Source organism: Gambusia affinis, linkage group LG20 (genome assembly GCF_019740435.1).
Source record: "Gambusia affinis linkage group LG20, SWU_Gaff_1.0, whole genome shotgun sequence".
NCBI lineage: Eukaryota > Metazoa > Chordata > Actinopteri > Cyprinodontiformes > Poeciliidae > Gambusia > Gambusia affinis.
In genome coordinates, this window is record NC_057887.1 from 14,097,914 (window position 1) to 14,113,246 (window position 15,333).

The following is a 15,333-nucleotide window of genomic DNA, read 5'->3' on the forward strand; positions in this document are numbered from 1 at the left end:
CCTACTTTTGTTTAACACAGCCACTGTGCAGCATTCACAGTAAAAAAGCCACAAAGTTGGCAGTTCAGAGATGTGCATATTCTCCAGTGAAAGGGTGCGTTTGATTTAACAACTGGGAATATTTACCCACCAGGGGCTTTTAATGGTTTATTCCAAGCTGTTCATGGTTTCCTTGAATTTATGTTCATCAAACAAAATCTGTATTACATGACTGAGTCATTTTGGAGCAAAATAAAAACCGAACTTACCACTGGAATTTTATTTTCTTCCCTGCTGTTACTTTAAAAACCATTTCCTGTTTATTATGTTTATTCAGAAATATATTCACCTTTCTTATTCAGCCACTGCATCATGTCTAGCTCTTCAATTTGTAAGTACTTGCATCCCTTGTAACACATCTACTGCTCAGATTAGATGGTAAGGATTTTGAAATGCCTGCGACAGACTAGCGATCTGTCCAGGGTGAACCCCGCCTCTCGCCCGGAACGTAGGTGGAGATAGGCACCAGCAACCCTCCTGACCCCATTAGGGACAAGGTTGAACAGAAAATGGATGGATGGATGAATTTTGAAATGCATCTTCAGAAGGATTTCTAACAGATAAATATTCCAACAAGGAACGAGCAGAAAGACAGTCTCTGAACACAGCTTCTTGTGTGAAATGGGTTGATGCTTGTTAATCTCTAATTCAGAAGCACTAGTTAATTTCTACTTTTTAAAAAAATACAAATGTATTTTGATATTTCTAACAGAAATATTATGTTACAAAACAATTCACAGGAGTTGAAAGAAATTTCACATGTTGAAATACATTTTTTGACAAAGAAAGATGTTAAGTATTCATGTGCTATATTAGGCTTCAGTTTAAGTTTCTAACATAGAGCAATTATTTTAAGCAGACTAAATGAGATTAATGTCAGATTGTTCATTTTTAGACTTCTGCCTTATGTGATGTCACCAAAAGCATGTGCAATGGAAGCTTGTTTTTTGGGGGTAGGAGATTTCATTTTGACTAAATTATACTTTTGGAGAAGTGGAAAAAAGTTACTGTATATGTGGCAAGCTATATCTGAAATTAGCTTGACTGATTTTACAGAAAAGTCAAGCATACAGCTTTAAATACCAATGTTCCACAGTTTGCAATGTGCATTAAGGACAAGCTGTAAATGCAAAGCGATGCCTACAGGATCACACTGATACAGTGGGAATGCACTTGTATGGACTCAGTAATTAATGGATGGAAACCAGTTTAGAACCTTGGCAATGAGCCAGCAGCTTGACTGTGGTATAATGCACAGATGTGCCATTAAGTCAAATAGCACTTTGTTTTCCTCTATGGAGCTTCCTTCCATTTCCAATGTCACTCTGCCAGAGAGTGTAGTGAATTTACACAGTGGCTAAAAAGAAGAAGGGGGTGAAGAAGGGAGGGTGTAAGCACCCTTTGTTGACAGCTCCCTCTGTGCCCTTCACTTCTTTCACTTTCCCAAAAGTAGCGCACAAAGGCTACTTGTCCTGGCACTGCCAGTGCCCCACCCCTGTTCCCAGCTGGCGGCTCGCCACACCAGTACGTCCCCCTGCCAAGAAAATGAGAGCACGCATGTTTAAAGCGGTGCCCTCAGTGGGGCACTGACGAGCCGGTACCCACATGGCACAACTGGGCTGGATGGAGGCCCCTCCTACTCCCCTCGTTTTTTATTCTTCCATTGAGACCCCGAAGTGCCGCAGGTCGAAAACCAAAACAAGCCAGGTGCAGACGACCACGTTACTGACCACAGCAACCCACACACACACAAACACACGTCAGAGCTCCTCTTATTCATGACACTCACACACCCCGCCACCCACTTCCCCTCCCATCTCCCCCAACATGCCAGACTTTATTAGACATCCAGAAAAGAAAACAGGAAACATGCTGCTTGCCTGGAAAATGTTGCCTCCACATTCTTAAAGGCTCAGAGCCCGAGCATCGCAACAAAAACAGAAGTCGGTGGAAGAAAAGTTGGAGGTAAAAAATGTTTTTATGCAGAAAAATCAAAAAGGAAGACCATCTAAAAAAATAAAATAAAAAAAATACAAGAAGGGTATCCCCTCCTCCTTCTCCTGCAATGCCTTAACCCCCCCTCCCTCCTCTGGCAGAGTCACTCTTCTCGCTCTGGCCTCGTCAGTGAAGGGAAGGGGCTTCTGCACTGTGAGTTCACACTAAGCCCCCCGGCTGCATCATCTTTTAGTCCGTGCCTTTCATGGCTGGGAGAAAAAAAAGAAGCACCGTTCACCCCTCCGCTGCGTCTCTGTCCACACACACATACACACGCACACACGCACGCACGCACACCAGGAAGATGGTGCTGGTGATCGGCTGCAGGAGAAAAGAAGGAAAAGCTTTTGTCCTTTATAATCTCCCGAAAAAGAAAAAAAAAAAAAAAAACACGGTCAGGGGAGGACGCTAGCTGGAAAGTCTCCCTGCTGCTGCTTCCTTTGCTGTCAGCTGCGCGGCAAACAATCACTGTGCATCCTCTTGGTTTGGTTTGTTTCAGAGGGAGAGGGGAAAAAATCTCACCGAAGATAGAAAAAAAAAAAAAGAATCAGTAAATCAGAAATGCTAGCTTGAACATGCGAAGCCGTGCTCTCTGGGCTCACAGGCTGCAATCACTTCATAGGATCCGCACAAGCACAATCCCTCCTCCCTCTTTCTCCCCCTCCTCCTCCTTCTCCTCTCCTGCCGCCTGCTTTTGCTCCCAGTTTTTTTTCTTTTCCTTTTTTATTCCCGATCTGGACTCCTCAGTGTTTTCAAAACGCCTGCCCCATTTTTTTTTTGGTTTTTGCACCACACTTAGCTGAGCACACTGTCCCTGACTCGCTTCTCCTCTCTTTCCCAATTATTTGGTCCCTCCTATCATCTTCTCACTTTCTACAATATCCAGGCAGCCAACCCTCTTCTTTTCTGCATTCCCGCCCATTACTCTCGTCAGAATTTCAGAGTTTCACTTATTCAAATTTCCAGAGTTTGGATACAGGGATGGACGAATAAATATATTTTTAGTGAATGGGATGGGAAGTAAAGTATGTCACTCATCAGAATGTAATGTTTGTTACCATTTCTCTCACTTGTTGACTGTATACTATCTTTTATGACTGTACTTTTGTGGTTTGTGTTCAAGGCAGTTCAACCGCCTTGTTGCTGAAATGTGCTATACAAATGAACTTGACTGATTGATAAAGTAAAATTAAAGTAAAATATAAAATTCATTAATATAACTCCTGACTTTTCTTGACATTTTTGTTTTGTTCCCTTCCCTGCTTGTCCCCCAACAGAAACTTGTGCCCATTCTGAAATGTTTAGTGTCACAGTGGAAGATTTGAGTGCTGATATCTAGTCAGAACAATACTCTCCGCTTGCAGTTGTTGCTGATTTTTAAGGAAGTCATCTGAGGGAAGTGTGCTAAGTTCACAGTTTGATCCCCGGAGGGAGGAAGGCAGAGTGGGGCTGGAGTGAGAGATCGTTTGTCTGAATGACCGGCAGGAGAAGCGGCTGGTGGGGAAAAACAAAGCAAATGGAGCCTCCCTGCCACTCTGCAGCAAATTCAGGGCATGTCAGAGAAAACACACACACACCTCATCAACTGCATGACAAGCGCAACAAATATATAAAGAGTCCGGCGCCAGAAGCGATTATCAGTGACAGAAAAGTGAAAAGGTGGAACCACTCTGGCACTGTGTGGCTGGAAGTGTCCATCTTTGTAAAAAAAAAAAACAAAAAACAAAATGTCACCTGCAGGGAATAATGATGCGCATTCACTTCATGCGCGTGTTTGTGCGTGTTTTTTCTCAACGGCAAAAGCCAAACAAGCAGAGACACGGCACGTCACCGGAGCCGCCGTCTGCAGAAACGACACATCTGAGGAGCGTGACCATCAAAGGCTTCAACTTCCTGCCAGCCGGCGAAACAAACACACACACAAGCGCACACGCAAGCACACGCTCACACACACACCCAAGCACACACTCATACCCTTGATGGAGTGTGGGGATATGGCTGCCCCTCTGATCTTTCTGGCTTCAATAACATAAGAGAAAGTGCAGCAGAGGGTAGAATGAGGGGGGGAGGGCTACTGACAGAGATATGTTAATATGGAACATGATAGAGATGGATCACATCCCAACAGACACACAATCAATCTGGGAGGTTGGGAATTTTTAGGGATAAAAGCAGAGGGAAAGGAGGGTGAAGTGTTTAGGAATACTGCAGGTTTTTTTGAGTGGTCTCCTCTGATGCCATGATAAATAGTACAGAGTGTTTCCATTTTTTAAATGTGCAGCTTTAATAAAGACATAAAATTAGTCACACTACTAATAAATATTTTATTCTAGTAGAAAAACCTGCAATGAGTCAAAGCTAGGAAAAAAACTACTTTTACATATATTGAGTGCAACGGAAAAAAAAGTCAATGATTGAGAAATTACAAGTAACAAACTAATGGATCAATAGTTTTTACAACCCCCTTCTGGCATTTCACATGTCCTGGAGCTTACAGAAGGATTTTTGACCATTCTTTTTTGATTCTGTCCAGAATCCTGGGTCCTCGCTTCAAGCTCTCTTGTCTTCGGTTCACCTCATAGGTTTTTATAGACGATTAAACCTATGAGGACGGAGGACAAGATGACAATTACTCAATTTTCTCACAAATCATACCAGATTTTTATTTTTTTGAAATAAGAAGTATAGCAATTCAAATACAGTAGTTCAATGTCATGGATGCTGCCAAAGTTCAAGAGAGAAAGAAGAAAATGCTCACAGCAAATCCTCTACTATAGTGGTGAGTTTGAGATAGTCTTCCACATTTATTCCTTTTCTTACACCGCATCCACCTGGAGTCATTAATGCAGAGAATCTCAGTCCTCGTGTCATCCGACCAATGCACACATTACGAGTTAAAATCCCAGAAATGATAGACAAACTCCACTCATGCTGGTGACAGTAGCACAGAAATTCTAAACAGATTTTTTTTATTTTTTACTCCAAATCAACGACGGCCAATTGTTTTCCCAAACAGGCCCACATGAGGAAATGTTTATGGTGACAGTCCAATTATGATAGTAATATGATGACGGCAGTTGCATTAATTGGATAAACAAATACTCCACAAATGTGGAAATAAATTTTACACTTTTATTAATCGACTGCTAATAGTAGACTTTTCAATTAACTCCTACAGTTTAAAGTTTTGTACTAACAACAGAAAACTTTATTCTATTTGACTGCTAATTGGTTTATGTAAAAAAAAAAAAAAAGCACTTCCAAAAAAAATTATTACAAACATCGATGCTCTTGTATTTCACAACAGGTTTCATCAAAAAAGGTTTGACTCAAGATGTAATCCCTGCACAGCGGAATGTTCTAATCAAATGAAGCCATTTTACAATTGGCATCAGGAAATAAATAAATGAGTAGAGCTGCGTAATGTTAAGAAACATAACAGAGTGATATTTTCGCTTCCATTTCTCACCCGTTCAGTTTTAGTATACTGGGCACTATCAACTCTGTAAGGTGTGAGCATCAACAACAGTGAGACTTCATTCAACAAGGTAAATGTATTATTAACAACCAACTAATATATTTTTTTCAGCTGCTCCTTTGCATTATTATTATTAATGCACACACTAATAGTACCATACTGCTGTTCTGTGCAACTCTGTATTGGAAGCTTATGCATTATTAAAAACTATACACTCTGCATCAGTCTTTATTTAGCAGCTGAATCAGTTGTGCTGATATCACTACCAAAATAGAGCAACCACAGTGGTCACCTTCACAATAAAAGCAATACATTTCGATTTGCATGGGGAATTAGCTAATTTGCCATGGTTTATTATAGTGTTTTTCCACTAACCACGACAGCAATCGTAGGACATTGAAAAGGCTTCATTCAAACAACCAGTTGGCATGTACACAGCGTTTATTGGTCAATATGAAAACACGGTAATCCCTGTATGACTCTCTTTGCTGTAGTTCCCTAAAATGAACATGACAGATTAATTATTTACCTGCCTTACAATCTCACCATGAGTTGTGGCAAAATGAAATATGTCCTTATCTTGCCTTATCCCTTATGCAAGAGACTCCTTGCGTAGAATTCCCTTGCATTCATTTTGGGGGTAAATGATTTCAAGTTCAGCTTAATTATTTATATGGGAAACAGTGAAATGATTAAAATTGAAGGACTACTTTCCCTATTTTCTCCTCTCTTTCTAAGAGCCTATAAAAATGTTGATCTCAATGGGCTTAATAATGTTTGAGTCCAACAGTTGATGAAAATGTTGTTATGCGTTTGGAGAGGGCGACGAAACACTAATGAGAACAGATTGGCACAGCAGGGGACCTCCCTGCAAACAAACAACTGCTTTCACAGACGAAAGGCAGCCAGACATGAGTTTAAACCAGGACTGACTTCACATCTGTTTCCACAATGCACCGGTTCAGCCACAGCAATTATCCGTCCGTCGTCAGTAAATATTATCACATGAAAATAAATTATTTGGTTATCCATGTTTGTTTTTAAAGGGTACTCTCTTTTGTTATGGTTCTAAGCCTTTTAAGTATAATGTCACACAAATAAATAATGCAACCTCCCTCCCTCACTCCCACCAGAGTCAACAGTGGTAAATCCATCTCTTCTGTTGGCTGCTTAAAGCAGAGTTACGTTGCAAAACACTCAATGTGCTCATGAAGAGGAGAGATGAGACCCGAAGTGAACCTTTTAGTCTGCATGAAAAGCACTAGTATCCTAAACACATCACCTCCAGTATGAGAAACGATGTTGGCAGCATCATGCTGTGGGGATGGTTTTCCCTAGCAAGAACAGGAAAGCTGGTGAGAGGAGTTGGGACAACAGATGAATAGAAATACAGGGAAAAAGTTGAAGAAAAAGGAGGACAGCCAGAGCGAAAGGATTTGAATTCCAGTATGGAATTTTAGAAGGGTCCAGTCAAAGTACATACGATTTCAGAGTCTGTAGCAAAACGTTCTGCAGATGCTTTACAAAGAAAAGTGAGCAAAATTTCAGCCTCTAGATGTGCAAAGCCGGTAAAGACATTGCACCTATAAATAAAGCACAAGGTTTGATAAATTATTTAAAAGCTGGCATCATTTTTAATTTTACTAATATGCTCTAATTTGTATCGATCCATCACATAAAATTTAAATAAACCCCCCCAAAGATTTGTAGTTGTAACATCATCTAATCAGAAAGAAATTCAAGAAATTTGTAAACTTTGCAAGACATTGTGCATTATTTTAGACATTATGTCTAAAATAATGCACAATGTCTTGCAAAGTTTACAAATTTCTAAAATAACATTTAGACAAAATGTTCTTTTAGACATTTTGTCTAAAATAATGACCACTCTCAACAGACTGGCTGGAAAAAAAACCTAGCTGTTGAGCCAGCTTGCAGTTTGCTTTTTATTTATTAGATTTATTACGCAGGCTGTAATCTCCCTCCAGCTGGATGCCTTCTTTGAGCCCCGACCCTTGGCATAGTAAAACATCAGAAGCAGCAGTCTTGCTCTGGAAGACCCCACAATTGGCCCAAGTCTCCTATGTGGATTTAACACAGAAAAGAATCTCTCTACTTTAACCAGCCTAATTATAGTGTATTTGCCCTTTTCCTGTAAGTGCAAGAACTTGGCTGATGAAATGAGCTGAATGTAGAGGCCAGTTAAATCCCCCTAAAGCCCTTAAAGGGATTTTTAGGAAATCAAGAGGGCGAGCCAACCTGCTGCTTGGAGACAAGGCCTGAGTTCAGGGCATCCGACTGGAGGTTCAGGGGTTCAATGCAGATGCTGGACTTAGGTTAAAGGGGGGTTCCGCTTCTCACCAGGTTTACCACAGAGGATTTCCCTGTAATCTTTTAAAAGGAAGCTTTCCATTTTCTCTTTTTCTTCCATTTCTATTGCCTTTCTGAGACACATTCTTTCTATTCTTTAGCTATCCAGGACTTTTATTCTACAGGGAAATTCAATTGGTAGTTTAGGACGGGCAGTCGGGAACCATTATCTGCTAATATTCACACTAGACTCATGTGAAAAATCAAAGTGAACTGGATACTTCTGACTGGGCTCCAATCACAAAGCCACTCTGAAGATGCAGCTTTTTAGCACATCTTGAACTTGGCTTTTGTTATTCTCTGGTCTCTTGGTCTATTTTTTGCAATAATTTCAACATTTTTGTGTATATAAACAATAGCAAAGTCCAATGCATTTCAAAGAGGCTTAATCCTTCTTTATTTGCTTGTACATTTTTGAAGCATATGTTGTTTCATTGTGAAACTTGTGCTTTTATTTTGTAGGTTTTACCAGTAAAGGAAGTTAATCCAGTTTGGTAAACTGAAAATGGGGGAAATAATGAAAAAAGAAAAGCCAAATGGCCAATATGCTAGTTGACAAAAGGCAAGGTATGTTAAAGAGCCTAAAGAGCATAAGGTTAATGAAGGTAATGTTAAACGCTTGATAAGAGGGCTAAGAGTGGTTGCTGTTGCATTCACGTTAAGCTTCAGAAAGAGAGACAATTTTAAATAGCTAAGCTATTATTTAGGTCAGTATGTGTTTCACCATGTTTAACAGGACCTAAAGCTAGTCTGAAATGAACTTTTCTTTATGTATGTGGAAGAGCAAAACATTAGTTTAATGTTTTCTCTTTCTTTCTAGCTCTTATGGTGTGTTCAGCATGAAAGTATACAGAAGAAACACTTATTAATTAAGTAACATCCCTTGTTCATAGTTAATGAACGAGGGATGTTACAACTGGTTTGCACACTGGGTATTATTCTGCCATCATGTGCTGCAAAAGACCCATAAGACCCTTCAAGGATTCTCAGCCTTTTTTAGCTGTTTCCTTCGTTTTTTGCGGGGGTTGCGTTCCGAAAAGAAACCGTGATAGGCAAAATCCGTGAAGTAGTTTTGTATTTTTTACAATTATCATACAGCATAATTAAATACTCTACATTGAAACCAAAGCCTGTTTTCAGACCCAAGCATTTTTTTAAAACAAATATAATGCTTTCTTACAAATAACTACAGTAAAATAATAATTTTAATCAGCAATATGAAGTACAGTAGGACAAATTATGACTCGCGTATATCACTGTGCCTCTGACTGTGATGCTGCGGCCTGACTCCGCTCTCTAGTGTCTTTTTCTTCTGAAGCCTGCGGTGCAGGTGTGTTTTTGCGAAAGAAGAACAAAGTTATTGGTAGTTGTAATCACTCTTTTTTTCTTCTGGGCAAAAACATTTATGAAAATTAGCCAAACTGTATTACGTATATTTAAATACTGTAATGTTATTGGCACACAGGTAGAGAAGAAGCACTGATATTGTTTAGCCAATCAGGAGGCAGAATACAATGCACTGTGGAAAAAAAAACTTCACAGGAAAATATCCGCGAAGCAACGAGGCCGTGGTCTGTCTGTCTATCTATCTATCTATATATATATTTATATAAATATAGATATATATATATCTATATACCGGTATATATATATATATTGTCAGCGTGGACAACAACAAATAGCTGACTGGCTGGGTGAATAAACAGATGGCAGGATAAAAGATAAACAGATGAATGAGAGAACAAATCTCTTGTGAGTAAAATAAAAGCCACAATTCTTCTATGATTGAACAGATGCAACAATAATTAACTCATAAGTTCAACCTTGATGCTCTGGAGACTGCGAGCGACAACTTCTCCTTGTAGTGCTTTGAAATATGATTTTTCTTTAGCTCGACGCATCAAAACTAAGAACTCCGACCAACAGGATTTAGTTTGATGCATTTTTTGAGTTAGTAACAGTCATGAGGTGTTGCATAAACTGGAATAATTTTGTGATTTCTTTTATTTTCCCAAGGATTTGAAGCCATTACGCTCATCTCTATCAAAAAACCCGCAGCACTTTTTTTTTTGTCATAATCTCTAGGGAAAAAAAGGTGAAACATATGCTACTTGGATCTCTGCGGGTGGCATAGTTTTCTTCTGATGCATTGTTAATTTTCATATATTAAATATTTAACTAAGAAGCGCAGGTTTATTCACCTGACTCGTACTTGTAAGCAGGGTAAATGTCACCCCTCAGGCATGTATGTATTGACATACATGCCTGAGGGCTGGTACCCCCCCCCACACACACACACGTCACAGCAGCTGTCCAGATAACAAACCTAAGTAAATAGTGCCTCTCTGCTTTTGTTTTCTCCAATTCCCCATTTTTTCACTCCTCCCTCTCCTCGGTCCCCGCGGAACCGCAAGGAATGGGGCTGAAAAGATGCAGGGATGACGGATGGAGATAGTGAAAAATGGAAGAGAGAAGGGATAAATTACAGCATGGGAATGCAAATGAGCTTATTTTATTTAGGGGTAGCCAAGGAGGGCAGGCAGCCTTTATCTTCCAGGCAGGAACAGCCCCCCTGTGGCCTCTGGATCAGTTGTAGCATGAGCGGAGGGAAGAAAACCGAACATTCTCACTTTGCCTTTTTTACTTGGGGAGAAAGAGAAAAAAAGAGAAAGAAAAAACAAAGCGAGAAATATAGCAAATACAAAACTCTCTCCTCTCAGAGGCTGCTGCAGCCATAAAATAAAAAGACATTCTGCTCTGCTGTTACGCCGCCGTCGCCACTGTTTTTCCTGCACCTCCTCCACCCAGTGCATAAAGAAAGAAGGTTGCAGAAACATGGGCACAGAGCCTGGCTAAACACAACCCCTACCACAACTGCCTCCGACTCCCCCCCCCTCCATCCTGGAGTGAGAAAGTAAGCATGGGGAAGAAGCTGGGGAGGGAGGAAGCAGTTGGAGCCAGCTGCAGGTGGTCTCCAGATGTAGCGGCTCTGGGGACAGGCCACTCCAGCTCCATTAAGGCCAACTCTGAGCGCCCTCCTTTTTTCCCCTTTTCCTTCCATCGCTCCTCCTCTTCTTGCAGTGACAAGAGCCATCTGGTCTGGCAGCGAGAGGGAGAAGCACAAAGTCCCACCCTCTTCAGAGTGGCCCCTGGATGCCACTCTAGAGTGCACGAGTAAATAAAATGCACGCACGCACACAAATGCATGCACTCCCCCCCCCATTCCCTCTTGAAAAGCTGTCACATAGCTATTAACCCGTCCAAGCTGCAGCCCAGCTGTGCTCCATTACGATAAAAACTCCAGGGTCAGGGGGGGTCCTGTCTGCTAGGAGTCACCCCCTCAGATATTTTGCAGTGTCCACTTACAGCCTTTTAAAGCTCGATTTGCTAAAGAGTTGCAGGCATTTTTATCACCATAAACTCCCACCCACCTGCTCATCCGCCTCCCTCCACAGTGCCAGATGATGTTTCACACTTCCCCAAAGATCCTACAATACCCAGAAACCCATTGTAGCTTGCAGAAAGGTGCATTTTGTGAACACCACACCTGTCACCCGATGCTGTCCAGGTATGACATCAGCACCAGAGATGCGGTGGAGCTTAAAATATGGTAACCTGGAGGTAGCATGATGTTCCTAAACAAATGAGTCCCACAAGGGTTTCCAGGAAGACAGAGATTGACTTGCTGTTTTTTTATTCTCTTTTTCACAGAGAAAATCAAATTGCGTTCTCCAATTGACAGTCATTATGTCTTGGTTAAAAATAGGTTTTGGAAAAAGGTTGGCCACTTAAAGCCCTTACCGCTTCCTGCAGGAACATTTGGTCTTTGTTCAGCCTGGGAATACTCTTAAAAGGATTCCTGGGTAATTGTCTGTGCCGAGGTAGGAGCTGGTATTGAAAGAAAATGGACTGTAATGACCAACAGGAAGCACGGTAGTAACATAATGGCATATGGGAGCCACGTAGGGTCAGGTCTGTGTGGTTCTCCGAGGTATTAATGAATAATAAAGCAGTAAGTCCTCCTTTTTGAGCCTGGGCAACATGCAAAGCAGAAAACAAAAGACTGGCATCTTGAGTAGTTTTTGGTTTTATTCTATTTATTGTTTCTGTTTCGCTTGGGTATAAAAAACACCATTAAACAGACAGCTATTTCTCTTTGCTACTCTTCAAACTTGAAAAGACCTGAAAACATGGAATTCACAGAAGAGAAGTATGCTTAGTTTGTTTGTACTGCTGGTTGGGTATTGGTAACTTCTTAGGGTGCATTCACACCACTTTAATCGATCGCTATTGTGTTTGCCTAAAAAGTCTGGTTCGTTTGTCGAGGAGTGAATGTGCAATTGGACTCTGATGTGCACCAAAAAAGCGAAGTCTGATCCACCTAAAAATCTCGGTCTCTGTTCGAGTGTAACCGAGGTTTGAATAGATATGTAAAGCAAAGAGGAGACCGCTCCAAATGCAGGGCATTCTGGGTAAATACAACCAAAACAAACAAGTGAGTATAGCGCTAGTGGGAGAAATGGATTGTGGTCTTTTATCAACCATCCTTTTTCTGTTTCAACAAATAACTGCAACATTAGTTTTTTGTTGTTGTTGTTGTTGTTGTTCTTGCATAGCAATTAGACACACAAATTAGTAAAGGGGTAAACCAGTAGCCAGTCATGAACTAGTGATCTGTGTCACAAAGAAATAAGTTTTAACCCATCTGGGAACCAGTATCCAGTTTGCTCATTAAAGAAATAAAAAATAAAGACACCAATGCAAGTTAATACTGGACAAATAACAATTCACATGAGAGCCTAATGTCTCCAGCATTTAGAAAAAGAGAATAAAGTCACAGCAGAGAGGGCACTGACACTTAAGAGACTTTTCCTGCTAATCCTCTCTGCCTTGTCTAAAGCGTTCTCGCATGGGAGATGTTCTGAAAGGCTCCGCTGTGTTTGCTGGCAGCTGAGCTGAATGAACAAGAACCGGTAGCATTGATTTACAGCATGAGCAACAGATCAAACCACAGGGCAAGAGACCAGGCTGAAGTACAATAGGAAATGAATGACAACTGGTCGATGAGGATGGCCACAAACGACCAAAAGCACGCTTGTTCCAGGAAGGGAGGCGGTGCAGCACTTCAAGAAAAGAAGAAAGATTCCCAGAGAGAAAAATATCCATCGTTTCACCTTTTATTCCCAACCTATTTATTTTACTCCGTTTTCCTCTTCATCCTCTCTCTTTCTCAACCCCCACCTTGCTGGCCATGGACCATGAAAAAAGTAAATATGTGCACAAGGTAAAGCAATTGGTTAACCTTTGAAATACCTTGCCAATGAGATCGACTGCTCTTTACTCCATTCAGCTGGAGGAAAAAAAGTAAAAAAAAAAAAAAGGAAGAGAGAAGAAAGAAAAAAACACACAATGTTGGCCACTACTTCAGAAAAGATATTCAATATCCATGAGCTTTTTCATTTCGCACTGATGAATAATTCAGGGTGACCTGCCCACTGCTGAGCGAGGGAGGTGGGAGGGGGATGGAGATCACACACACACACACACGCGCACACACACAAAAAGTAGAAGAAGGAGGAGGTGTGCAGAGGTAGTTGTCTGTTTAAGTGGATGCAGCTGTTGCTGTTCAGCACAAAACCGATCTCCTCCATGACTGCTGCGGAGAGAGGTGCAACCTGCAGCACGATCGACGGCGGATAATTGGGAAGATTGGATGAAAGGGAAGCCATTTTTTCTAGAATGCTCAACAAACACAAATTGCAGCTGACATGTAAACAAAAAAACAGAGAGAGGCGGACGGAAGAGAAACAAACATGACAAAGCATTCTACTAGAATCTTGAAAATGATGCTTATTGTTTATTAAGTAAACAATAAAAATGTTCCATAACTGTCGATTTTTATCTGTAAAGGAAAATTCATCTTTCTGGACTACACTTGACGTGTATGGGGAAATTAACACTTCTCTCTGAGTACAGCCTTGTCACAGTAAGGCATGATGACAGAAGCATCATGATCAGAACCCTTCAGCTGGATAACAACTAAAACCAAACAGACTAATGTACAATCAAACGTTGAAGATCAAAGCCTGACCCAATCAAAGTCCAGAGTTAAATCGAGTTAAAAATCATTTTAATAATTTGAAAGTTGATTTTAATAGATGTTCTATTTCTAGTCTGACTGAGCTTGACGTATTTTTTATAGGAAGAATGGCCAAAAAGCTCTGTACGTTAATGTGGAAAGTTGGTGAAGACCTAAATCTGTAATTTTCTGTGAAAGGAGGATCCACTTCACAGCTATGCACCACTGTTGCTATGTAGCATAAAATCCAAAGAAATACAGTGCTCTGTGCTCTGTACATGAGGTTTGTGGTCATAACATGATCAGTGTTACAAATACTTCCGGGAGGAACCTCATGTAGAATCATCATACTTAAAAAAAAAAAAAAGAAAAAAAAAAAAAAGCACAGTCATGAAGGAGTTAAATTGTTCACTAACCTCTGATGCATTCACAGAACAACTGGAGTCACACGCAGACTAATTACTCACCACTGTACTGTTTACTAATTAGGATGCTTCTGAAGGCAATTGGGTTGAACTGGATTTTTAAGGGTATCAGAACAAATACTTATTTGTATTGACATCAGCAAATATTTCATGAACTTTCTACTTTTGACTGAGTGGCTTGCAGCCCTTAACTCAACTCCTTCATGATGATGCAGTGCTACTTTAAAGCCAAATTAGCACAGCTTTCAAAGACTGAAGTGATTAAGCCGCTCCTTTTTTACTTAAGTGCTATCAGTTGACATCTCCGATTTAGTGCTATGTATAAATGGATTTACACTAAATAGAGTTTGAGCAAAAACAAAATTCATAATCGTAGCGGTTTTTCCACCAGCATTAAATACGATTTCACAGTAGATTCAAAACAGTGTGGAGAAAATCTTGACCTTATAGACGCTTTTTCAGATCAGGAGTAACACCTCTGATCCTGTGCAAAGGTCAGCTTTTACCACTGCACACACAAACACAAATTCACACTCAAAACACTCGAACTGCCAAGGAGAGGGGAGACCAGCTGTTCCTCATTCGCTCGAAAACTCCATTCCCTCCAGAACCCATTAATCCCTTGGTGAATACAAGCAATGGTTTGGAAATATCAAGACAAGAAACAGGGAGTTTGGGGGGAGGGGAGGGCGACGAGTGGACGGACAACTCGACGACACTTTTCTTTCGCTCAGCTCGTAAAAAAAAAAAGTGCCGCAGTGGGAAAATGGATTTTTCCTGGCTGCACTTCCCCTCAGGACACAAACTTAGTTTCGAGAGGAGATGATCAGGCAGATAGCACGAAAAACTTCATGTAACATTTAGCAGGTTCTCAGAAAACTAGAGGAAAAAAAAGGAGGGCTTCAGACTGAGACGAGAGAGAAAATATAGAGGTTAACAGCAGCCGT

The 15,333-nt window shown here is 40.8% G+C and overlaps 1 protein-coding gene across 4 annotated transcripts in view; it reads right to left on the reverse strand.

The window, feature by feature from the left end:
• The window catches only part of LOC122823786 (C-terminal-binding protein 2), a 148,985-nt gene that overhangs the window by 33,450 nt on the left and 100,202 nt on the right, over window positions 1–15,333 (reverse strand). Inside the window, exon 1 of one of the 4 annotated variants that reach the window (XM_044103771.1) lies at window positions 1,920–2,664. The exons of the other annotated variants lie outside the window; for them this stretch is intronic. Within the exon in view, the coding sequence (XP_043959706.1) occupies window positions 1,920–1,941 (22 nt within the window). The 5' untranslated portion in view covers window positions 1,942–2,664. Of the gene's footprint in view, window positions 1–1,919; window positions 2,665–15,333 lie in introns of those variants that run through there. 4 annotated transcript variants of the gene reach the window in all.